Source organism: Apis laboriosa, unplaced genomic scaffold (assembly GCF_014066325.1).
Source record: "Apis laboriosa isolate Shangri-la unplaced genomic scaffold, ASM1406632v1 scaffold68_cov148, whole genome shotgun sequence".
In the NCBI taxonomy this organism is placed as follows: Eukaryota; Metazoa; Arthropoda; class Insecta; order Hymenoptera; family Apidae; genus Apis; species Apis laboriosa.
Genome location: NW_025224135.1, coordinates 942,871 through 968,972, shown reverse-complemented (window position 1 = coordinate 968,972; position 26,102 = coordinate 942,871). Strand labels below are relative to the sequence as shown.

The 26,102-nt window shown below is 27.0% G+C and overlaps 2 protein-coding genes across 5 annotated transcripts; one reads left to right on the top strand and one right to left on the bottom strand.

Moving 5' to 3' along the window:
* On the top strand, positions 1 to 9,663 carry LOC122718664 (cartilage oligomeric matrix protein). Of its 3 annotated transcripts, none has more exons than XM_043943894.1 (15): positions 1 to 205; positions 964 to 1,128; positions 1,320 to 1,555; positions 2,469 to 2,997; positions 4,164 to 4,249; positions 4,327 to 4,390; positions 5,498 to 5,687; positions 6,367 to 6,492; positions 6,559 to 6,835; positions 6,960 to 7,112; positions 7,217 to 7,598; positions 7,748 to 8,101; positions 8,219 to 8,446; positions 8,678 to 9,187; positions 9,419 to 9,663. In XM_043943894.1, exons 1-15 carry the CDS (start codon positions 127 to 129, stop codon positions 9,541 to 9,543), a joined length of 3,504 nt encoding a protein of 1,167 aa, XP_043799829.1. In that variant the 5' UTR covers positions 1 to 126; the 3' UTR covers positions 9,544 to 9,663. The 3 variants fall into 3 exon arrangements, with proteins under 3 accessions (XP_043799829.1, XP_043799828.1, XP_043799827.1); XM_043943893.1 differs by having other exon boundaries at positions 5,474 to 5,687; XM_043943892.1 differs by having other exon boundaries at positions 5,450 to 5,687.
* Positions 9,664 to 14,080: 4,417 nt separating this feature from the next.
* On the bottom strand, positions 14,081 to 24,534 carry LOC122718849 (C-Maf-inducing protein-like). 2 transcript variants are annotated; one of them, XM_043944224.1, is made up of 8 exons: positions 23,103 to 24,534; positions 20,174 to 20,359; positions 19,000 to 19,589; positions 17,082 to 17,171; positions 16,753 to 17,005; positions 16,392 to 16,649; positions 15,920 to 16,220; positions 14,081 to 15,624 (listed from the first exon to the last, which is right to left on the bottom strand). In XM_043944224.1, the coding sequence occupies exons 1-8, from the start codon at positions 24,399 to 24,401 to the stop codon at positions 15,500 to 15,502; spliced, it is 3,102 nt and encodes a 1,033-aa protein (XP_043800159.1). In that variant the 5' UTR covers positions 24,402 to 24,534; the 3' UTR covers positions 14,081 to 15,499. The 2 variants fall into 2 exon arrangements, with proteins under 2 accessions (XP_043800159.1, XP_043800160.1); XM_043944225.1 differs by having other exon boundaries at positions 14,081 to 15,112.
* Positions 24,535 to 26,102: the final 1,568 nt, after the last annotated feature.

Sequence of the window (26,102 nt, the reverse complement as noted above, 5' to 3'; positions counted from 1 at the left end):
TCTATTTGTTTGTTCAGCATCGATACGTACCGTTTCGAATCGATTGGCAAAAAAACACGAAGAAAAAAAATTAATAAATAGATATAAAATGGAATGATCGTAAAAGTTGCAAATAAGTGATTTAAAATGCGTGTTATTATAACATTGATTATCACGATATTTTTCATTGTTTATGTTGTCGATTCTAGCATTACACGAGATGAAGGTAAGATAATATTGTTATTTTGATGTTTTCATTTTTTTTATTTATTTATTTAAATTTTATAAGAATTTCTTATTTATATCTATATATGTATATAATGATGGAAATTTGAAAGAAATTAAAATGATTCAAAATTTTTTAATCTCAATATAAAAATTATCGAATTTTTTGATTTTATTTATATTTTGAGAATATATACAACGATTGAAAAATTTCTCTATTTTATTTTCATTCTAATTTTTTCAGATGTGATATTGATATTATATTTTAAATTTATTTTATTTATAAGAAAATGTTTTAAAACTTTAAATTTCTTAATATTGTTGTTATAAAATTTTCTAAAATTTATAAAATATTTAATTTTGTTTTGTTTGTGTAAATATTTAATTTAATTGAAAACACAAATTTTGAATTCATAATCAAAGCCTTGAATTCTAATTTATAATAAATTTCAATTTGTTTTAAAATTTTAAGCTATTATTTTTATTATTTGATTCTTTGGAAATAAAGAAAAGCGAAGTATAGCAAAATACTGTTGAACGTTCTTATAAGATATTTACGGTATTGCAAACCAGTCTCCCTGCAAGTTGACAAAAAACCCGATAACGGCACGCACAGGGCAATAAATTGTTTTCACAGTCAACATTTAATTTGAAATTACTATTTTCACGTTTACGTTCAATTAGAAACTATTGAATTTGAAATTTAAATATTTATATTTATCATTTAATATATTGCTTTTCTTTACAAATGTTTTGTAGATCTGGAGAAAAATCTTCGAGAAAGATGGAACGACGATTTTGTGATTATTTTTTCAAACATCAAATCGAAAAAGAAACAATTTCAAGTAATGGTCGAAGTCCTTCTTACAATAAAATATGAAAAATCGAAAATGGTACTTATGCTCGATAGACGAGCAAAACGAGGTAAAAGAAAGTGCTTAAAAACGTAAATTCATTCTTTTCATCTTGTCATTACTTATAAATCTTTATGAAATAACATTTTTTGTTACAAGTGCATTCATTATCTTTTTCAATAATAATTCATTTTTTTCAGAACTTCATTTTATCATTTTTACAGATATAAAAGAAACTATGAAACAATAATCATATTTCAGTAATCCTCGAGAATATCGACGAAGCTGGCCATCGCATAGCACAGTACATTAACATGGACAATTTGAACATAAATTCGAATTTTCCATCAAAGAACGTAATTTTCCTGGTCCATCAATCTCAACCAGGAGCTCGAATGGCTCTTTACATCGATTGCATTTATCGAGGCGTGATACCTTTGAAGAAAACCTTCCGTGAATTAACAAATAACGAAGATAACCTTCTTCTTATAGAAGCGGTGAGTTTTTATTGAAAAAATAATTTCCATGTTCGAAAAAAAAACTTGAAACTTTTTGAATCTCGAAAAATTTTTAAATTTTGAAAACTCAACAAATGTTTCTTAATTAAAACATTATAGAAATTTAGAAATTATAAAATTTTTTACATAAATACATCAAATATATATATATATATATACACATTATCTTATTTTTATTTCATTTTTAAAAAAAGTTTATTTCGTTTTTATTTCATTTTTTAAAAAAGTGCACTTATCGTTTTTTTTTTTTTTTTTTTTCATTATTTTTTTATTTTTTTTAACGTTATTTCATATCTTATTTTGTCGAAGAATAAATGATTAAATATATTATTAAATAAATGCTTCCTTTCTTTTTTCCGTTTTTCAACAAGAATTTCACAGTTGTTAGAATCGGTTACGTTAGATGCCGTAGGATGATGTCTTTCCAAATATGGCCGGCTAACCAAGGCTGCTCGCTTTTATTACGTACAGTTGCTAACTCGTGCAACGCATTTAAGCATAGTGAATTGATTTCGATTCGCTTAGGCTCCATCCTTATTAAATACATATATGTACACGGCCCACTTTCTTACAATTCCGTTTGAGATATGCACGTAAGAAAAAAAAACGATGATCATGTGATTGATGATGGAACAGAAGAGCAAAATAAAATTTTCCTCATTTAATATTCATCAAGACTAATTGATATACAGATCATTATATATTTCATGAAAATAAACTTGTTAGGAATGATATTATTTCTTGCTAGTTGTAATATTTTATCGTTGCTTTATATATTAAGATTATTTTTAACTAAAACTTTAAATTGATATTATAATATAAAATTGATATTATAAAATTGATATTAAATATAAATATAATAAGAATATTTTTTCGGATATTATGTTTTCAGTTCAGGGAAAGGAAGAGTCAAGTAAAGATATATCCATTGGCAAGAAGTATGGAGGCTCTGCAAAAAGAGAATTGTCTTAGCACTTTGACTGATACGGATACAGAATCTCAAGAATTAAGATCGATCGACGATGGTAACAATTTCGAGACACCTTCATTCAATACTGCTCGTATAAATTTACAAAACAAGCAAAATCATCATGCTCATCGATCGAATCACGATGAAACGATTGATTTATTCGAAGATATAGATCAGAATTCGAAATCAAATCGTCATTCTGTTCGAGATCGATCGAATCGATATAAGCACGAAAACGATCGTAATAAGTATCTTGAATTCGATCACCAAGATTTTTCGAGTCTAATGAAACGTTTGCAACAGCCTAAATATTTCAATGAACCTATTCAGGAAAAGCTTGAAGTATTAAGTAATTTAAATGAATCGGATATATTGAATCAACCAATTAATATATATCATAAAAGGATTCCAAGAAGAGGAGACATAGGGATTCAATCCTTGGATGAAAGAGGTAAGTGTATTAAACAAATATATGGGAATACGATTATTGAAATTGTAATTGAATGATTATTAGAAATATAATCATTCGATTGATCAAACGAGCGAATTCGTGATACTTTTTTCATTTTGGAAAAATTTAACTTTTTCGGGAATTTATACATGTGTATATTTAGTTTTTTTTATAATTTAGAATTATTTTAAAAAATTAAAATCTATTGAAAAATTTTTTATTACAGAATCTTTTAATAATAAAAACAAAAAGCTCGAAGCATTGATAATATTTTATTTTACTTTGAAAGTATTTCGATATCTTAGTGAAAAGGTTAAGTAAATCGAGTATTCTTTAGTTATTTGTCAAATAAGAAGATTGTTTTTATTTTTTTGCTCGTTTGATTTAAATATAAAATGTCTTGAAAATTGCTATCATGAATTAACAATTTCTTAGATTTAAATAATTGAAGTTAATTAATATATATTTTCAATTTTTCATCAATCTAATGAGAATATTTAAATGTTTTGATTTTTGTGATTCACTCTATATATCTGATTAGTCATGCAAAAAATAAGTTATAAACTAATTTTTTAATAATAAAGTTAGAAATAAAATATATTTTTTTCTATGTACCAAACAATTTTTAATAATATTTTTTAATTTTCTTATAATTAACAGCATAATAAGAAAATAACGTCTTATCTATCTTTTATTCTTAATGATATTTTTACAATATCTTTTTTTTTATTATAATTGATTAATTAAGTAAAAAATTACCGCCTAGAAATTACTTTATTATTATGAAATATTTATGTTTTTGCTCAATCTATAAAAATTAATGATACTAATAAAACACTTGTTTTCTTCATTTCTATTGCTGATTGAATTTAAATTTGCAATAAAATAAAATTGCCTATAATTATAGTGTTTTTTTAGAATAATTTTTTAAGATTATATTATCATATTAATCTTATATCTTAAAGTTAATGAATTAATTAATATTATAAATTAATAATTATTATAAATAATAATTATAATATTATAATTATAAATTAATATTTGAATAATATTAATAATATATAAGTAAAAAATTATTTTTACATTATAATTAGAATTTATTATTTAAATAATATATAATATATAAGTAATTTTAAATAGGTTAATTAAAAAATATGATTTTATAGTTTGTCTGACAGATAATCAGATAGTAAAAACATTGAACGAATTAATTGGAGCTACCAAAAAAATCTGGCGAGAAATCGAATTAAACGTGAGTAATAACGTTATTCAAAATTATTCAATATTCAATATTTAATAGATTGTTCTTAATTAGATGTATTTTTTCAGAGATTGGAAACGCATCGCGTTTTCCAATTAATCGAAAATTGTGCAGCTTGTCGTGAACCGCCCGGTGAGTGAAGTTCTGCTGTATTGAAAGAATTAATTTAATCGACAAGAAAATGTCTTGATTCTTCATTGTTTCTTCATTCTTAAATTTTTTTTTTCGCTTTTCTTGATCGTTTACTTCGCGACAATTTCTTTAATTAACGACGTTAGTTGTGTACAAATAATATTGGTTATAGATGATGAAAAATCATCTACATAAATGTATAACATGGCCTTACATTGCAATAAATGAATATTTTTTGCAAAATGGAATAATGTTGTCTCTTAAGAAATTCCGACTTTTTTTTATTTGAGTAATATTTCATTACGTTTAATTGTGAAACGTAATTAAAATTAAAATAATAAGAAGATCTTAAAAAATTTAGAAAAAAAAATGAGTCTTTTAAAATTTTGTAATCCACATCCGCATTAAATCATATAAATCAGTTAAAATTAATAAATCAAATAATTAAATTGCATAAAGTTCAAGTACAATTGTCGGGAAAATAATAGAAAAGCGTTAAATTACATAAGTGAGAGCCAAAAGTGAGTGGTAAATATGCAATTTGAAATAAATTTCAAATAAAACATTACACATGTATATGTCTTTTACTAATAATGTACTACTCATTTTTGACTTTTATTATACATTTTTTTATAGTTCATTAATTCGTTAAATTAGAATAAAAAAGATTGATTGATTAGAATAAAAAAAGTATATTACAACAAAATCGATTTAGTGATTAAATAATATCTTAAACTTTCGAACGATTTACTTTAGATCATTTTATAATTTTCTAAAATTTAATTTCTTTTTTCCAAATATCCTTTTCTAGTATCATTTTTAGTAACAATCATTTAATAATACAATAATATATTATTTTACTAACATATATATAATAATCCAGAATCGGTTGAATCATTACAAAATTGATCGTTCGAGGGTTAAGAAGTTAAAACGGATTTCGAGTCTTAATTTAATTTCGCAAAGAGAAAAATGTTAAGAAAATGTCGAAAAAATTCTGACGGATAGAAATTCATCAAGCAACCGAAAAAATTCTTGAAATTACAATATCCTGTCAAGAAATTGATCTTGGCAATTCCGCAGTTCCGTTGATGACTACGACGCCAGCACCACCTAGTTGCTCTTATAAATCGCCCTGCTTCCCTGGCACGGAATGTCGTGATACACCACATGGACCTCAATGCGGACCATGCCCGCCAGATTATACCGGCGATGGATATCGTTGCGTGAAAATTACTTGTGCACATAATCCTTGCTTTAAAGGAGTCAGGTGCTATAATCAGTCGGATAGATATAGGTAAGAATAAAATCGATGAATTGGATATTAAATATTTGTTGGCAATGAAGATTCTATGAAATTATTTCCTATGATATGCGGATAATTTTTCTTAATCCTTTGACACAGAGCTATCTCATGGAATTCTTTATCTATGAGATACCCAGATAGAAACAATTTTTCTAATATCTGAATATTGTCATGAGATAGGAAAAATTAGGTTTAATTAAAATTACGTAAAATTAAATATCCACGTAATCGTGAAGAATATAATAATTATAGAAGATAGTAACCATACAGTGTTTCAACTAAAGTTATTATATATTATATATTATCGGATATTTATAGTAAGTGCCTACTTTACGATTTTTATCGCTATTTTCAATTCTCATAAATAGGATTGTAGAGTGAACTTCAAATAACATAAACATAAACATAAACAAATGAAATAATTACTAAGTGAAATTTAACATCGATTTCTATCGATTTTTATCTATTTCATATATATCGATGACTTTCAAAAATGTCTTCTGAAAAATCGGATTCGATTCCAAATGACTAAAGTAGGCATTAATTTATATGCTTGGGAATTATTCTTACCATTGGAATAAAATCTTTCTGCATCTAATGAATCTATATACTTTTTCTCTTTCACATTAATATTTTACTATTTATAATTTTATTGTTTAAAATTTTTCAGTTGTGGAAGTTGTCCCTTTGGATACATAGGTAATGGCAAGCATTGTGAGCTTAAAAATGTTTGTGAACCTAATCCATGTTATTCGGAAGTACAATGTGATTTGATTTCTGACCCACCGTTTTATAGGTAATAAAACAAAACATTAAATTAATAGTATAAAAAAAATTTTTGATTAAATATAATGATTTCCAGATGTGGTGTTTGTCCAAATGGATTCGCTGGTAATGGTTCTGTATGTATTGACATAAACGAATGTGAATTAGCACAACCATGCTCTTTAGGGGTACAATGTACCAATCTTCGTCCAGGGTTCAGATGCGATCCTTGTCCACCAGGATATACTGGTACAATGATCGAAGGAGTTGGCTTAGAGATTGCAATGAGTCGCAAACAAATTTGTCAAGATATAAACGAATGCGAAAATAACAATGGAGGTTGTGATCCATACATGGAATGTATTAATACAGAGGTAATATAATTTATACATTTATGTATAAATAACATAATTTTTTGATAAAAAGTAATAAGTTTCATACATTTACTTAAAATAAATAAATTAATTAATTAAATCCCATCTTTTTTCGCTATTTTAGGGTTCATATAGATGTGGTGCATGTAGGGCGGGTTTCATTGGAAATCAAACAGTGGGTTGCCATCCTAGTCACAGCATTTGTCCAGATTTAATAACCCGTTGCGATGTAAACGCTGAATGCATTTGCATAGATACTAATGTATATTCATGCAGAGTAAGAAAATTATTAATATTATTTATTATTTATATATTATTTAATATTGTTTTAATTATGTCAAAGATGTTATAGATGATTGAAACATAAAAATATAATTCTAGTGTCGTGTGGGATGGACTGGAGATGGCCTAATTTGTGGCGTAGATAGAGATAATGATGGAATTCCTGATAGGAATCTTCATTGTCGTGATCGGCATTGTCGTATGGATAATTGTCCATTAACACCAAACAGCGGACAAGAAGACGCAGATAGAGATGGCATAGGCGATGCATGTGATCCGGACGCTGATGATGATGGTGTTTTAAATTCTTCAGATAATTGTCCTTTCATTTCAAATCCTGGTCAAGAAGATAGTGATAATGATGGTCCTGATTTAGTAGGAGATATTTGCGATAATTGTCCTCGAATAAGAAATCCGAAGCAGGAGGATACTGATGATGATGGCATTGGCGATGCTTGTGATCCTGACATCGATAATGATGGTAAGATTTTAAAAAATAATATAAAGATTTTCTTTTTATTTTAAATAATATTTGTATATAAAAATTGAAAAATTAAAGAAATTTGAATATCATTATTTGATATACATTTCATAAATTAAATAAAAACAAAGAATGATATAATTTTGCAGGTATTCTGAATAATCAGGATAATTGTCAAAAAATAAAAAATCTAAATCAAAATGATATAGATGAAGATGGAATAGGCGACGCATGCGATAATTGTCCTTACAGGTACAATCCGAATCAATTGGATCAAGATGGCGATGGAGTAGGTGATGATTGCGATAATGATAATGATAGAGATAGAGATGGAGTACAAGATGATAGAGATAATTGTCCTGATGTGGCAAATTCAGGACAAAATGACGATGATCATGATGGTATAGGAAACGAATGCGATAATGATATGGATAATGATGGTGTACCGAATTCAAATGATAATTGTCCTTATGTATATAATCCAGATCAACGTCATACACATAGTAAGTACAAGAACATCATTGAATCGTGTTGTTTGAATGTATGGATTTGAAAGTTTGAAAAATAAAATATCATTGTTAATCATTATCAGTTTATGTATAAAAAGAATTTATTTGCAGATAATTTTATCGGAGATGCTTGTTGGCATGATTATGATAACGATACCGTAAAAAATATACATGATAATTGTCCTAACAATAGTTTGATTTGGGCAACAGATTTCAGGAAATATACTACAATTGCTTTAGACCCATTTGGTACAGCTCAAGAAGATCCTGTCTGGGTAATACACAATGATGGTGCAGAAATTCAACAGCTTGTGAATAGTGATCCTGGAATTGCCATTGGTAATATATTAATATTTATATACATTTTTTTAAATATTAAAATATTAATTTATGATATTCATTTTTAAAAAATTTGAAATTATTATCATATTACATCATATCATTTACAAGATTTATCTATATTTAAATTATTTTAAATATTTAATAAGTACTCAAAATAATGCAAATTTAAATACTTCAAAAAATTCCGAAATCTTTCATCTTGTAACTTTTAATTCTTATTTGCAACAGGACCGGACATTTTTAGTGGCGTAGATTTCGAGGGTACATTTTTTGTTGATGATGATGGAGACGATGACTTTGTTGGTTTCGTATTCTCTTACCAAGATAATCGTAGGTTCTACATTGTAGCCTGGAAAAAAGCTCATCAGCCATATTGGGTTCCAACACCGTTCAGAGCAGTAGGTGATCCAGGAATATACTTAAAACTTGTCGATTCAGATACTGGTCCCGGTGAAATTCTCAGAAATAGTCTCTGGCATAATGAGAACACAATAAATCAAGTAAAAATTCTTTGGCATGATCCAAATAAAATTGGCTGGAAAGAAAGAACGTCATATAGGTGGCAGTTATTACACAGACCTAAAATAGGTCTGATCAGGTTCCGACTTTATCAAGGAAAACAAATAATGGCAGATTCAGGAAACGTTTATGATTCGACTTTGAAAGGAGGAAAATTAGGTGTTTATTGTTTTTCTCAAGAAAAGATTACTTGGTCGAATTTGTTATATGTGTGTAAAGGTAAGAAAAAAAAAGTGATGTCTTGATCTGTATTCAGATTGGAATTTTGTTTCACAATTTTTTTTAAACTATATTTAAATTCATAATAATTGAAGTAATATTTTATTCATGTTTAATGTGTCAGTGATAATTAATACAAAAATAATTAATTGTAGCAAAAACATTCATTATTCTAAAAAAAATTTTTTTTATCTTTATAAAATATTTTTTAACTTTTATAATATTTTTCAGAAACTGTTCCTTTATCAGTATGGAATGATTTGCCATTGAATTTGAAGAAAGAAATAAATGTGGATATAAATAATGAAATAAAATCTCAATACAGTCAAAAATCTATCTATTACGACTCACATTAAATTTTCAAATTTTATTTTGTTATATCGGAAAATGCGATTAAATCGAATATTATAAATTTGATTTATAGTACATGTCCCGTTAAAAAATGAAAAAATACTCGTTACTTATATGTATATACATATGTATGATTTTATGTAAGTATATCTTTCATTTAATATAATTAAACTTTGTTCTATCCTTTTTTTTTTTAACTTTTTTTCTATTCTCTTTGTATAAAATTTGAAAATTTTTAACATTTAAATATATGTGATTCAAGATATAATATGACAAATATATTTTAATTAATCTTATTTCTTTTGGTAAGAATGAATAAAGTCTATACGAGCAAAATCTTAAAAATATATTATATTTTGCGAAATACATATATGCAATGAATGCTTAATACTATCTAATAAAGAAAGATTACAATCTAAATGTGCGCTTTTTGAACAAATTGAATTACATTTATTAATTCTCAATTGGTAGACCGAAGATAATTCACAAATGTTTGAATTAAATTAACTTAGCTTTACAGTATTTCATTTTATTTTCATGCAGCCAGGCAAGACTTTTATCGGTTTTGATCTCGCCTAACAACGAAGTTCTCAATATTAAAAAATCTGTATGTATATATACTTCAACATTTGTATTACATATAAGAAAGTATCTATTATAATAAGAGATTCTAATGTATATTTATTTTGAATAAATTTGAATATTATAAAAAAGTATATAATTTTGATAAAATGAATTTACTACACAAAGACAATTTACTACAAGGAAGAACATCGTATGTGATAGAGAAAATTTCAAATTTCTATATGTTGTTTAAATTAAGAAAAGATGTATAATTTATTAACAATATAATATATTGTATAATATATTGTAAGGTAACTAAAAAAATGTAATAAATATTGAAATAAATAATGCAAAAATATATACAATATTTAGGCCTCTAAAAAAAAAATTTATTTTTTATTATGAATAAAATTTCATTATACACTTTCTTTGATTTACACGAAATATTAATTCTTCAAATTTTCATTTGATTAAAAATAGCTAAAAGAAAACATTAAAAAAAAGTCTTTGTATTTTGTACGTTGTAATTTCATATATCTATAGAAAAACAATAATAATTAAAGTTTAGAAAAAACAAATTTAATTTTTGTAATTTTATTAATTATTGTTTTTCAAAATGATCAGCCTTTTCTTTTTAGAGAATTAACTAATCGAATGCATAAACTAATAAATCGAAATAATGTAATAAAAAATGATCAAATAAGAATTTTAAGCAATAATAATTTCATATAAATGTATTATTTTGTAAATGATATGTACAAAAAGTTCGTGTAAGTCGAGAAATGAGTGTAATTATTTTTCATTTCTTATTCGTTTACAGAAATTATTATATTTATAATACTTTTTTTTTTAATAAATACTTAAAAAGAAGACGACTGTTTAGTATTAAATTATTTATGGATCTATTTATTCAATATTTTAATATTTTTCATGAAAACGCAAAATCCATTTCATTATGTAAAATTATGTTTTTCCTACCAAATCATAATTAAAAATACAACTTAATTTTATATATCTGTATTTACACTAAGGAACATATAGATACGATTATTTTTAAATTGTGGCAATTTCCTTTTTGAGGAAGTTTATAATTGTAGTTGAGGAAGTAAAAGTTGTTTTTTTTTAATGCACTATCCATTAAAAGAGGCCGAATAAATATACAATTGTTATAAAATAATAATAGCGTAATATAAAATACACAAGGAATAAATATAATGAATTTACAAATAAATACTTATTATTACAATTAAACCTATATATATATATATAGGTATTAATCTAAAAAAAGATGAGATATCCATAGAAATTAAATAACAATGTTACACAATATTAATTTATAAACCGCCATGTTTTCTATTTAGAGACTATAAAAAGAAAGTAATATCAATCATTCATAACAACTTCATAATTTAAATATATCGTATACATATAATATATAATATTTTTTTTTCCATATACTTACAGGATGTTAACATAAAGTTTTTTAAACAATCGATTCTAGATATTAAACAAATACAAAAGTTTGTATGGAAAAGTTAGTATAGAAATGTAGTTGAAGCTTATTTATTAAGATATCAGTAATTAGAAGTTAAACGAAACGAAATGGAAATAAGATAAGAATATTTCCGTTACACTATTGTCACATTTTGTTTCCATCTTAATTGATTTAACGCTAACTTCAATTATAATGCATATATCTTAACCAATATTTTTATATATTTATTTGTTTTAATCTTTAGAATCGATCCTTCAAAAATATTCCATGAACATATTAACACTCTGTACACGTATACATTGTAGATATTTGAAATACATATTTTTAAACCGATTGAAGATTAATTAAAATTAAGAATTAATTATGAAGTAAAAAAAATTAGCAGTTAATAGATTGAAAATTCAATAATTTTATTATTTTTATAGAAGTTTCAAAGAGAAAATAGAATATATATATATAGGAGTAAATATGTATTTAATTCGTCATAGGCGAGAAGACAGTCAATCGACGAAGTTAATGATATAAATTTTTTCCGAGTCTTAGAATAAAGTTTGTTTTGCACGATTTGCGATGCAGGGTGTTTCGAAAATAGCTGTTTAATTTTTTGAATATATTGTGCATAATTAATAAAAACAAAAAATATAATACAAATATGAATTCAGATTTTTTTCTAAAATATAAGAAATAAATATATATATTAAAAAAAATAACACTATAAAAATTATGTTTAAAAATTGAAATAATTATTAAGAATATAAATAATTTCAATGGATTCAGTTCATACTCTACATTAATCTAAATCAATTTTTTTAAATAGAAATATTACTTTATGGAAATATATAGTTTATTTATATATAGTAGCAAGATATCTTTATTGATAATATTGGATTTTTTTCAACAATATGCGTTGAATCATTTGAAGATCACTATTTTTTAAATTAATCTAAATAACAATGATACTTTTGTAACTATCTAGAATAAATTAAATCAAAATTAAAAATATAATTAGCACTTTTTTTCATTGAATACCGCGATTTTTTTTCGAACGATTCTTTTTCCAACTCATGATATTTTCTATGAAATTATGTTTTATTTTCTACATGTGGTTTTTTATATGAAATTTAATGAACTAAAATTACTTGTAAAAAAATAGATAAAATAGATAAAATTATTAGAAAAGAAACAATTTTTAATTTTACTTGTATTTTTATACAATATTTTCGGAATATGAAATAATAAATATAAAAAAAAAATAAGTTTTGTATTTTTCACTTTTGTTCTATTATTTTTGTAGCTGGATAATTTTCCGAAACACCCGAAAAGTTAAAGTTTAAACGAAAAATTCGATTGTAACAAGTGAAACGAACAGTTAAGATTGTTCCGGTTCACACTCGTTATGGCAGTGGTCGCTCAGAGTTTGATCACTAAGGCAGTTGAGCGCTATTCAAAGAAAAAAGAGCAAGAACTCCTGCAGAGAATCATTTTCAAGAACACACTCTCATTTGATAAGAAATTCATCCATATTTTTCCTAGCGTACGAGCTAAATATAGATAAAATAAATCTAATGTACTTCACATGCCAACATACACTTTTTCTTTTAGTACACGAGGAAAAGTTATAAAAATAAAGAGATTCCATTAAATTTAAAAATTTCGTTTTCTAACCTAAATTTCATATTAGAATTTGTAATGCGTATCCCTCTAAATATTTTCAAATAAATCAAGTTTAAAAACTTTTAGTAAAAAGAATTTAATTAATTTCCAATGAGATACGAGTAATCTTTAATTTTTAACTTTTTCTCATACATTCGTATAACATTCACTTTCTTTTCTTCTTCGATTTTATTTTCAAGTGTATAGTAATCAACTAATGAACACTTCGATCTTCAATTGGAAGTCTATACAAATATGATTACAATTAATGTAATTTTTTCATTCGACGAAGCCAGTGTTGTCGAATTATATTTAATAGAAACTATTGACAAGATGTCAACTATTAACAACTATATACAAGGTGTCAAAGAAAGGAATATATGTATTTTGAGAATATACAGAATATACAAGAATAAGCAAAAATGTCATAATCAATATTTGAAGTGTTTCAATATTTCAACATTTCATATATATTTGTTATACATAAAAAAATACCATAAACAACATCTTTATTTTTTTAAAATTATATCAGCACGAAATAATTATTTAAATTTATAGTTTTCCATAATTTATTTTTCTTAATTTAATTTAATTTAATTTTTTTATTATTTGTCTACAATATTTTTTAATTTAATTATTTATAATAATTGAAGCAAATAATAATTAATTATATTTTCATGATATTTTTTCTATTTTATTATATTATTTTACTTTATAAGTATTTATTTAATAATATAGTAAATTTTTATATATTTTTATTCATTTTACTATTTTCTAAAAATATACAATTTTATATCAAATTTTTGAACCTGAAAATTTAATGAAAAAAATCAATCACTTCTAAATATTCTAAAAAATTATTACCCTTTCTTTAACACTTCGTATATATCTTCATTGAGATTATATTTTTGTCGATAGTATACAGATAATTTAAATTTTTATTTTATAGATTCGATTATTAAGTTTAAGATAGTATTTTTTTTAATTGAATATCTTAACAACAAGTTTTAAAATTTATATTAAAAGAACAAGTTGCAATGAACGAGTTCTTGGCTATTTTATTCGGTGGTCCAACTGAAACCAAAATCAAAAAGAAAATATACATTCAGGAAATCTATTTTCACAGATCTATTCGATGTCCTGATATCTGCACAATCAAATCGAATCTCAATTAAATGCATATTTCTGTTCCCTTTATAAAACTACATTTATCTAACTATATAAATCACATTCGAAAAAATGTCTTTCGAAAGAATGTCCGTTAAATAATATTTACAAAGAACAAAAATGAATTTGAAAAAGTGAAAAAAATTGAACAAAAATTCTGCTAGATTGATTTTAACAAATAACTAAATATATATTATAAATATAAAATAATAGCATCGTATAACGAATAAAAATTCAATAAATTTCCAATAAATTAAAGTCTTTACATTCTATTGATTATTACGTCGATAAATTATATCTTCGTCTTCGAATTAAAAACTTTAAATGATTAAATTAAATAAACCGAAACACATAAGATACACAAAAAGGGAAGGCACTTGGAGACTTGCACTTAGCCGAGTATAATATCCCTTCTCGAGTTCCGAAGAGCAAGTCCCTGCGCCATCGATGTCCTCTTACTTATTTCCACATGGATCAACTATTTATAGAGTCGTTACGAATTTTCACTCTCAACTATTCTAACTCTGATGCGTGTCCTCGAACGGATCTTCTTTTTTATATCCTCTCTTTTTTTCTTTAACCGAGATTTAACAGTTCTTAGGCAGATACTTCTTGGAAGTTTCCTCATTCATTTTCCTTGAATAAAATCTTCTGACTCTTTCAGGCTTTTATTGTGGTCCTAATCACGTGCTTTTCTATTTTAAATCAATTTCAACAACATTGTAAATATTCTTTCATTCATGCAAACGAAGAAGGCGATATCCACACTTAATAAATCTCTCTTTTTCTTTCTCTCTCTCTCTCTCTCTCTCTCTCTCTCTCTCTCTGTCTCTCTCTAAGAGATTCCATCCATTTCGATTTCACCATCGTATATTATTATCTGTTAGATTTAAATAACATTCTTGTTTCACTTATAAAACAGTTACACACGAAATGCTTCGAAATAGTTTGACTCGTATGTTTTACTGCGCAAACTCTTACTTCGTTTATCTAACTCTTATCTAACATGAACTTTGTCTTTTCTCTTTGATGATGAAGTTATTATTGGAATAATTCGATTCAATATAGAATAAAAGCTCCGGTTACCAAGCATCCGTATATCTTACGTCAAACTCTTGCAAAGCTGGTAAACATTTCTTCAAGGATTCGAACGTTTGAACAGAGAGCTTGGTGCTGTTTAAATTCAGTTTCCTTAAGCTCGTTAACGCTAAATGGAAAAATTAAATGAACGTCGAGATTAATTATCACAAGCGATATAATTTGGATTTTTCATCAATTGAAATTTCGCAAAATTAATTCTAGTAATATAAATTTTATGAATCAAGTTTCTAATTTATATTGCTTTATAGTTATGCATCTAATCTAATCCCTATTATAAATACATATATTTCATGCAAATTAATTGGATATGAACTATTCAAATTTGGTTGCAATAACCAGAGTTCTATCATGCTATATTCTATCTTACATACTATGTTCTTCATACATTCTTCTATACTTACAGGCTAAGGTAGAGATTCCTTTATCAGAAACAGGGGTTTCACAAAGATTTAGAACCTGCAACTTTTGCAGATGTTCACTGATCATTTGTAGGCCTGCATCACCAAACTGTGTAGCCCACAAATTTAAATGCCTTAAGGCTGGTAATTTGATTAACTGCTCAGCGCAAGCTGAAGTGACCGAAGTAAAAGCCAAACTGAGATATTCCAGGCTACCAAGAGCTCTTCCATTCAAAAGAAGAGCAACGTCTGCATCTGTTGCACGAGCTGGTAATGTTAATCGTCTAGGACCTCCTTTTCGCAGCTTTAAATCAAAAAGTGAACGAAAATTATTATATAACTCAATATACTCATAAGAAATATTTATTCTAAATAATTATATATAAATAATTATTCCAATTTTTTTTAAATATTTTATATTAATTACTTATATATAATTTATCCTAATTAATATCTGTAACTTATTGTTACTCACCAGTTGCTGTAAATTTTTTTGTCTTTGGCAAAGAGCAACATAACATTCTTTACCCGAGGTGGTCGATTCCAACGCACTGACTATTTGCAATTTAGCTTCTTTACTCGACAACAAATGCCATTCTAACATCAAGCAAAGAGCTTCTTGGGCAGCTTCACAATCTCTTACCGCCAATAATATACAATCATCGCGTACCTGCTTGGTCAGCCAGCTGATAAACTTCTTTCTTCGGCAACAGCATGCCAGCAGAGTTGTTAGCTGTATGCAAAACATTTGGGAATTAATATTACATTATGATAAAAAAAAATAATGTCGTTTCTTGAGGAAAAAAAAAAAAGAAGTAAAAAAAAAAATTACTTACCATTTCACCGAACAATTCTCCTTGATCAGGGCAATCTGGACTGGATGGTGCAGCAATATGAATCCATCCAGGTCTAGATTCCCTAACCGGAAGTAGAACACGATGAACAACGCATCTCGTGTCTTTTGCCAAACGGTTTATCACGCACATTAATATAGATTGTTGAACCTCTTTTAAAGCAAAAGCTTCATCCGGAAATGGCACCGGTTGCAACAAAGCACCCATTTCTGGCCTCCAATCGGCATATTCTGATCTGAAAAAAAAAAAAAGATTAACAATTTTTAATTCAGTTGAAAATTTATGTTTACTGTTTATGATAATGAACATACGCAATATTTAACACCAACAAATAACAATCCAATGGAGGTAAAGTTGACGATTTCTCGTTTTCTGGTAAAGAACGTTTAGCCACTTCAAACCTATAATTAAAACATGATCAAATTCGCTTTAATGCGATAATAAATTACTAGTTTTATTCATTCGCGTATATGTATATGTGTTTCATTTAACATCATAACATGCAAGAATGTTCTCTACTGCGATTTATTTCATATCGTAGCAGATTTTTTTTTCTGAACAGACGTGCTTTTGGCATATCGTGACATATGGAATTCTAAATCTTACCTCTTTTTTTAAATGCTCCTCTGCGTGTATAAAAAAAAACAAGCTGACGTATTTACAAGCCAACACAAAAGTAACAGCTACTTCAAGTTGGAAATAAAAAAATTTCACTTGAATATTTTTTTGCTTTTCATTGATCCTTAACAACATATTGTTGAAGAATAAGAGTCTGAGACTTTAATGGATTATTCGTTGAGAGGGATAAAAAATTCTTGATCAGCATAAAACCTGAAATAAATTTTTTCGGAGAAAATGTAACTTTATATTATTGTAGTATTGTATGAGTAATATGTTAAATTTAAATAAAATAAATAATTTAGAAATATATTTAATTATAAAAATATAAAAGAGAGATATTATATATAATAATTAAACATTATTATCAACCAAATCATAGAAAGGCAAGAAATCTTTATTTTTGCTTTCAGAATATATTCAGAATATTTTCTTTTATTCTATTCTTTTATCTTAATTCATCTTTATTTTTTCATAAAAAAGATTGTGTATCCTTAAAATCTTAAACTCTTTTTTCTTATATAATATTTTGTTTAAATAATGAAAAAGAACACAAGATATAGTACAAAATTATATTAATGTAATAAATAATCCTCATTGTAATAAAACAAAACATTGATAAAAAAAAAATTGTATAATTTACTATTAAGGATAATGAATTGAAAATGAAGCAATATATTAATTTCATTTGATTTTCTATAATTTAGAAAATATTTTATAACGTATAGTATGTAATATATTTTTTACAATATATTAAATACAATATTTATAGCATATTTTAAATAATATAATATATAATATAATAATAATATATTATATATTATTATATTTTTATGTTAAAAGTTGGAAGACTTTAAGCAAAAATAAAATGAAAATGTTATTAAAAAAAACTTTAACGTCAAACTGTGTGAGATTTTCCGTAAAATTGTTTCCAAGCAGCTAACTAAAGTCATATTCTTCGCTAAAGGGTTTAGTTTCTGCACTTTCAAACAAGATACGCCAGAACATCCGTGCCTTTGATACTCTTTAATGAAGCATGGATAAAATACAGGGTGAGTCACGCAATTTACAACGATGCACTCACCAAGTGCAATTAGTCTTTTTTTTTTTTTTTTTTAAATAAACTCATACATTTTCTTCAAAAATGCATCTTCAATATTATTCTATATGGCAAATATTATTATACTTTAAATATTATTTAAATATTATTATATTATAAAGTATTATATTATAATACTTTAAATATTATTATACTTAAAAGACTTATTATTATTATAAAATACTTAAAATTTTTTGTGTAAAATTTCAAATCTATTAATCTTAATTCCAATCCTCTTAATAGTGAATCTCGAACACTGAAATCATCGAATTTTCAAATTATAATATAAGATTAGTCAAGATTTCATCCGATCCCGTTCAAATTTTTTCGATCCTTCCCGAAATTCGAATTTGAGACAAGGACAAGATTGCTTCTATCACATAAGTAGAAATCTATAAGCAAGTGCTAAATGTACAATTCACAATTTATAGACCATCAAAACGATCTCTCTAAATATATAATGTAAATATAATAATCTCTCAAAAAAAAAAAAAAAAAAAAAAAAAACTCACCTATGAAAAATCGCAGCGACACAGACAGACACTAAATTAGGAAGCACCCTTGGATGAGGACAGTCGCTACCAGATCCGTGAATCGAGGCAATGTAATCCCTAATAGCTTGCTCTCCATCTGTCACGTGTAGGGAAGCAATGAACACTTGCAACAGTTTCCTCATATCCAAAGATTTGCCGAAATCCACCGTGTGTTTTAAACATCTCGTGATCGCCGGACTTATGGCTGTAACCAAGGACGACTGCGGATGTTGTTGTGCCAGCTTCACAAGGACCCTCGTCAAACAAACTGGAAGCGCTACTTTATCCAAAAGTGGGGACACCACGGAAAGAATAACTTCTGCCCAATGTTTACGATCGTTTTGATATCGAGATATTTCCTCGGTTGATTTTCCCGAATTTTCTTCTATCGGAGATTCGACGACAGAATCCTCCAGATGCTTCGCGACGGCTTCCAACGGTGCTACCGACACTCTCTCGTCTTGAAGTGATGTCCACAATGCGAAATCCACCATCGATTTTAACTCCTTGATGATCACTTCCTCCCGAGTATTTAGAGACACTAGATGCTGATATTTGAAAATACTCCTCTGAAAATTGAAAAATTTAGAAACAATTAAATATAACTTAATTTATGATAAAATGAAATCCTTCATTTTATATATATATATATATATTTTTTGGTATTATTCGATAATTGTTAGAAATACATTCTCAGCAATTTTTTTATGTATTTCATTATTATATAAGTTGTAATGTGTTAACGGGCTAGATATATAGATGTAAATTTGAACGTACGTAACCGAACAGGGACGAATCAGAAAGAGACAGAAATACTATATCTAATTGCAGTGTTTGTTCATTATAAGCTTAGTTATAATAAAATATGACAACTAGTGAAAGATAAAAAAGAATTTAAAATTGAAGAATTTGAAAAAATTTTATAATATATATTTTAGCATGAAAATTGTTTTATCGAATTCAAAAACAATTATCTTCGATTAAGAATGAAAAGAGCTTGATAATATATAAATGAATTATGTTTAAATGAATTAAAACAGCAAATGAAATTAAATCTACATTTTTGTATAGAGATATTAAAAAAGAATATAAATTGTAATCTAAAGATACAAAAAAAAAAAACAATGAAAAATATTTGCTCAAAAAAATTTACCTTCCATAGTATCGAATGATACCATTGGTCCCTTGTATAAGCATTATTCGCTTGGAGAAGAAGAGAACTGTTTGGTAGAACTATGCTAAGGCAGTTCTTATAAGTGGGATCCCATCTTGTAACAGCATATTTCCGTATATCTGACATATTGCTATACGGTATCGGTTGTCGAAAAAATCCCGTTCGCTAAAACAATTTCAAATTCCATATCAATTAATAAGTATATTTAGTTGTTAAATTTATTTAAAAAAAAATTTATAATAATCGAATATTCTATATCAGCAACATAAATCATAAGAATCGATAATACCGACAGTGATTCATTGACTCAGTTTACATACTCAGTAATAAATATAATTTTGTGAAATGAAAAAGTGAATATTCCAAGCTAGTTGCTGATTCTTCACACTCTAATTTATATTTATATAGCATAAAACACGAAACGTGTTTGCGTGAAATTGCAACGCGTGTGATTCTCGATGTATACACAGGCGTTGTGTAAACACACACATGGTACAGACAAAAGGGAGATGCACGTGCGTATACGTGTGCGTGTGCTTCACTTGCGTCAAAGGTGACCCTGAATAAGCGTCTCGCGACCGCTTCAGATTACGCTTGCATCGTGAAAAAGACAATTTGATTTATTTTTCATTTTTCTTTTTTTTTGTGGTCACCTGATAGAGTAACGAATTTCCAATCCGATTATATATATTTCGATACAAGATTATTATCCACGTTAATGTTCAAATTTGAATATTATAGTGAATCAATATTATGAAGATATAATTTCGAACGAAAAACAAACGTTACATTGGAAAAAAGAAAATGTTCGAAACGAAGGAATAATATTAGTAACAGGTGATTCTTTGAATGCTATTGAATTTGTTAATAAAAATAAAAATTAAGTTAATAAAATTTAAATTATCAATAATATTATTGTAATTATAATATTATTGTAATTGTAATATTGTATATTGTAATATGAATAAGATCGATGAAAAAAAAATTTTAATTATTTTTTCTTCACTTGTTTTTTTATAAGTGATGTAAATTTACAATAATAAAGAAATAAACGATTGCGATCTCTTAGTTTTATGTTTCTTACGTAAAATATAATTCGTAATTTAAATAGCTTAAAATTGTTTCAACAATGATAACTATATTTCATCACGTGTGATGACGCTTCTTTGTTTCAACTAATAGGACATGTAATACCGTTTGTCACTAGATTTATAAATATGGAAATTACGAAGCCATTATATCATTTTATTCTAATGAATATAATCAATTCAATTTTGAATGAAATTTTATTTGTATATATATATGATTTAAATATATTTGAATTCTTTATTTGTATTCGATTTCCTTGTGAAATATTTAGCAATATAAAGTAACGTGAAACGATAGATTCAGAGAATGATTTATCGCAATTAAAATATCTACATTAATTCTAACTTTCAACAATTATAAACTATTAATTATTAACTTTTAATCATAATTACGAAATATTATTATAGCAATAATTATTTATTATTATTATTATATATAATATATAATGTTATGTTGTGTATTATTTAATATGGTACTACTAATAATTATTAATAATTGTTTTTTTAATATTACATATAAATTATTATAATGAATTATATTAGATAAATGAAATTCAAAATTGACATTTTTTTGAAAACATTTAAATTCATAAGTATATGTTATATTATTGTTGCAGCAATGAATAATATATATTTTAATATGATCATTTATTGCATTAAAATTAAAAAAAAATTAATAAAAAAATTATCGATACTCAAGTTCATAAAAATTAAAAAATAATATCAACAATAAAGAAATCATCAATTCATTTCAATACTGAAAATATTTATTTACTATTACTATCACAAAGATATCTTTTGTATTTTTGTAAATTGTGATATTTATACAAAAAAAATAAAGAAATCGAAAGAAAACTATTGACATAATATGTAAAATTGTATAAATATTTGTAATTTTCGTGATATATATTTATGATAAACCGTTTTAATTTGATAACTGCACGACACTTGCATGGCATTGATTTGATTAATTGTATACAAAACTCAATTGTTTGTTGATGCAAATGATTAGTTTGTTTTTTAATTTTTATCGATACGTTTATATTATATAGTCTATTTTGCTTATATATTAAGTATGAGAATTATGAATTTTATTAAGATTTTTGAATCAAATAAAGATGTATGTTAATCATTGAAAAATATAATAAGTAATAGATGATAGAAATTTTTTTTAAACAGTTTTTTGATCTTTTAAGTCGATATACATAATATGATCAATGAAGTGAAAAACATGTTTCTTTGAATAATGAAAACTTTACCTTTGGGCCATTGATGACGCATATGACACGAAACTTATTAAAGTCAATTATGTACAAAGATATGATACATTATAACATGCAAAATATATAAGTTCGCAATTCATTTCTATGAAAATTTCAAATTTACATTGGAATGAACGGAAATATAAAAAAAAATTGAATGAAGAAAGATATCTAGCTTAAAATAATAATTATATAAATTTAAATTAATATAAATTTATATAAATTTAAATTAAATAATAATTTTATAAATCTATGAAAATTTAATTTCTTTTTATAATAACAAAGTATATATAATTCAAAATTATATTATATTATATTAAATATATATACTGATATATTTCAAATATTTAATATAAAAATTAATAATATAAAATAATAGTAAAAAATAAAATTAAACATCTTGTACGTACTATTTTTCGTTTAAGCTCTTCAAATATTTATTTTTATTTTCAATGATATATCTAAATCTTTTAAACCATTTCATCCAAACTTACATTCAATATATTCAAATATAAATAATAATTTATCAAGAATTATAATAATTATCAAGAAACTTACCGTTTTAGACGAGATGCAGGTATCGTTTAAATAAAGATGATGTGTTTCCCATCTTCTCAAATATTTACTCGATAATATTTTTTTCACCAGATTCGTATAATTCAAAAAGCACACTTGAATATCGCCCTCCTCTATTGGTTTAAACCTAGGTCCAACAGGACCTGGACTAGGACTAGAACCAGAGGATCCACTAGTTGGGGAACTTCCAGCACTCTGCCTCTCCAAATTAGGACAAGATCTCGCAGCGGGTAAACAAAATGTGCTTTCCAAACTTTCTGGTTTTAACGTGTCTATTCTAGAACTTTTTTCTACGTTAAACGAGTTACAAGCGTCGACCGGTGTGGATTCGGCGCTTGATCTATGATTGCTATTCGAGGACAATTGCGGGGAACTGGTACTAGTCATCTCTTGTCGCATAGTTCCACCATTCACACAGAGAAAATTGTAATAAGGTACAGTTGACGAAGATAAACCACCGGTAGATGGGACAGCAGGGCTCAACGGCAACGAGGATCCTTCCTCCGTCTTTGTTTCCGTTTCCTGATTGAATATATTCTTTTTCTCCGACTCGCTGAACACATTTTGCAATGAGGATATATCATTCTCAGAAACAGCTGTTACTCTCGTGTTCCTTAGCGCGTCTTCCTCCGAGTCTACGGAATCGATCAGCACCGACGGCGACGAGTTCGTGAGCAACGTCGTCGTTTTTCCGCTTTTGTATTCCTTCTCTTCGTCCTCGCGTTCTTTATTCGAGATAGGTGATATCGGTTCAATCGAATCGTTAACCGCATCCAGACTGTCTTCTTTATTATTCGTTGAATTCGAGGAATCATTGGAACGAAGGCGGAGAAGTAATTTCTTGCACCGTCTGTTACTGTACGATTGTTTTTCCGGTATAGAGGAAGGAATCACGTGGTGATTCTGTTCATTATCTTTTAAAAGTATATTGCGATCGTTTGATTCGTCTATACCATTCTCTACAATGATCACGGAAGTTGGTGCCGTCAAAGAATCTGGTCCAGGTGACAACGTCTCCGGATCCAAGTAATCCGCTTTAATATCAGGAAGTGTACTGTCCGTGCTACTAGTGTCAGAGACCAGAGGTTCTTGATCAATATATCCGATTGAAGAGCCAGAACCTTCACTTGCAACTTCCGAATCTTGTCCATCACATTTTGAACCCGAATTCTTATTCACTGGAAGAATGATACTCATAGAGGAAGTCTTCGTTTTATTAGAAGACAAGGAAGATACAAGCACGCGTGAGGCGCGTGTGAACGGCGTTTGGAAACAAAACATGTCGAATTAATGATGCCAGGTATTATACACGCACAAATGTTTGTTCTCGTTCGCACAATACTTAGTTTTTTTTCTATTTAAGATTTTCGTTTAGAATTTTGTTTAATCACTCCGAGGTATCTTTCAGTGACCCAATTTGGCCCGCGCCGTTTTCACATTTGACGTGGAACGATCGACACTGAGCGATGCAATCAAGGGAATAAGAAGAACGATGTTTCTTGACCGACGTTAGATCTCAAGGAAAGGAATCTTTGTCCCGAATTCCGCGCGGAAAAGTCTGCGTTCGATGTCCCAATTTTCCTTGACTCGCTCCTAGAATCCCTCGAACCGCGTCAATTAAGCTCCAGTGAATCTCTCGACCGACCTAGAAACGGTCGTTCACCGCCACCCCATTCAGACAAAGCAATTCAATGAGTACGGTGACATATACAGGGTTGCACAACAATGACATCGAACCAACAACGAATCCTCGCGTATTAGGACATACTGATTTATATTTGATCCGCATATATAAGATAACTTTCAAAAAAAAATAATTAAACCACACTGTAATCGAACGTTTTCTTTATGCATTGTTGGCCATAACACATTTTGCCACGAAACGATACGCACCACTTGTTTCCTCTTTTATTTAGTTATTCCCGTGATTTTCGATTGTGCCACTCGTTCAATCGAATCACTCACACGGTGATTACCACGTTTCTCTGGAAACAAAAAAAATGAAGAATAGTTTCACGCGGCAAATAAGTACTATCTGTTCGCGCGTGTTCGCATGCACCAGTTTCTCTCTTTCTATCTCTATCTATTCCTATATCTTTCTCTTTCTATCCGTTTCCATGACAGAATGAGGAGGAAATATGAAACGAGCACCAAGTTTGTCGACGAATTCTCCTTCTGGCCGACGATGAACGACAAATGAAAAAAGCGAAAAAGAGGGAGAAACAAAGGGAGGAGAGAGGAGAGAACGAGAGAAAGAGGGAGGCGTGTTTCCGACGTGATGCTTAAATGTCTGACACGATTGTGAACAAGCACAGGTGGGGACGTGCTTGGGGTTAAGAAAAGGAGAGAGGGCGTCGCGGCGCTCAGCGTTTCGCGGTCGATCAATGACTAGTCGCGAGTTCGCTTCGAATTATCGCGTTTCTGCTACTTACTCTTCTCTTTCTCTTACTCATCTCTCTCTCTTTTTCTTTCATTTTCTCCCCTTTTTTTTTTCATTTTCATGCTCATTTCGTTTATCTTGTTTTATTTCCATTTCGTTCCTTCATTTTTCTTTTTACTTTATTCATTTATTTCAAGTTTCATTTTAAATGGTAACCAAGAAAAGTAAATTTGGCTTATGTTTGGGGTAAATATACTGATACTGCTTTAAATTATTCAAAAGGTTTTTCCGAAAATAGTTTCCGACAAATTTTCCTGACTGTTTTTTTTCTACCATTCGCCGGATTTCTATTTTTATGCGATTTACAATAATGTGCACGTTGTGCACAAATGGAATGTGAATATTGTTAATGAGGTTATGACACATTGCTTTTTTAAGGAGTATTTGTATGTCTTATATAAGGAAAAATCAATTCCTTTTGTTTTATATTTCTTAACGATATGTAACATGTAGAATATGTACAATATGTTTTATAATATTTTCATCATATATATTATAATCTAATGTGATATAATAATTAATAATACTTTACTTATATATAT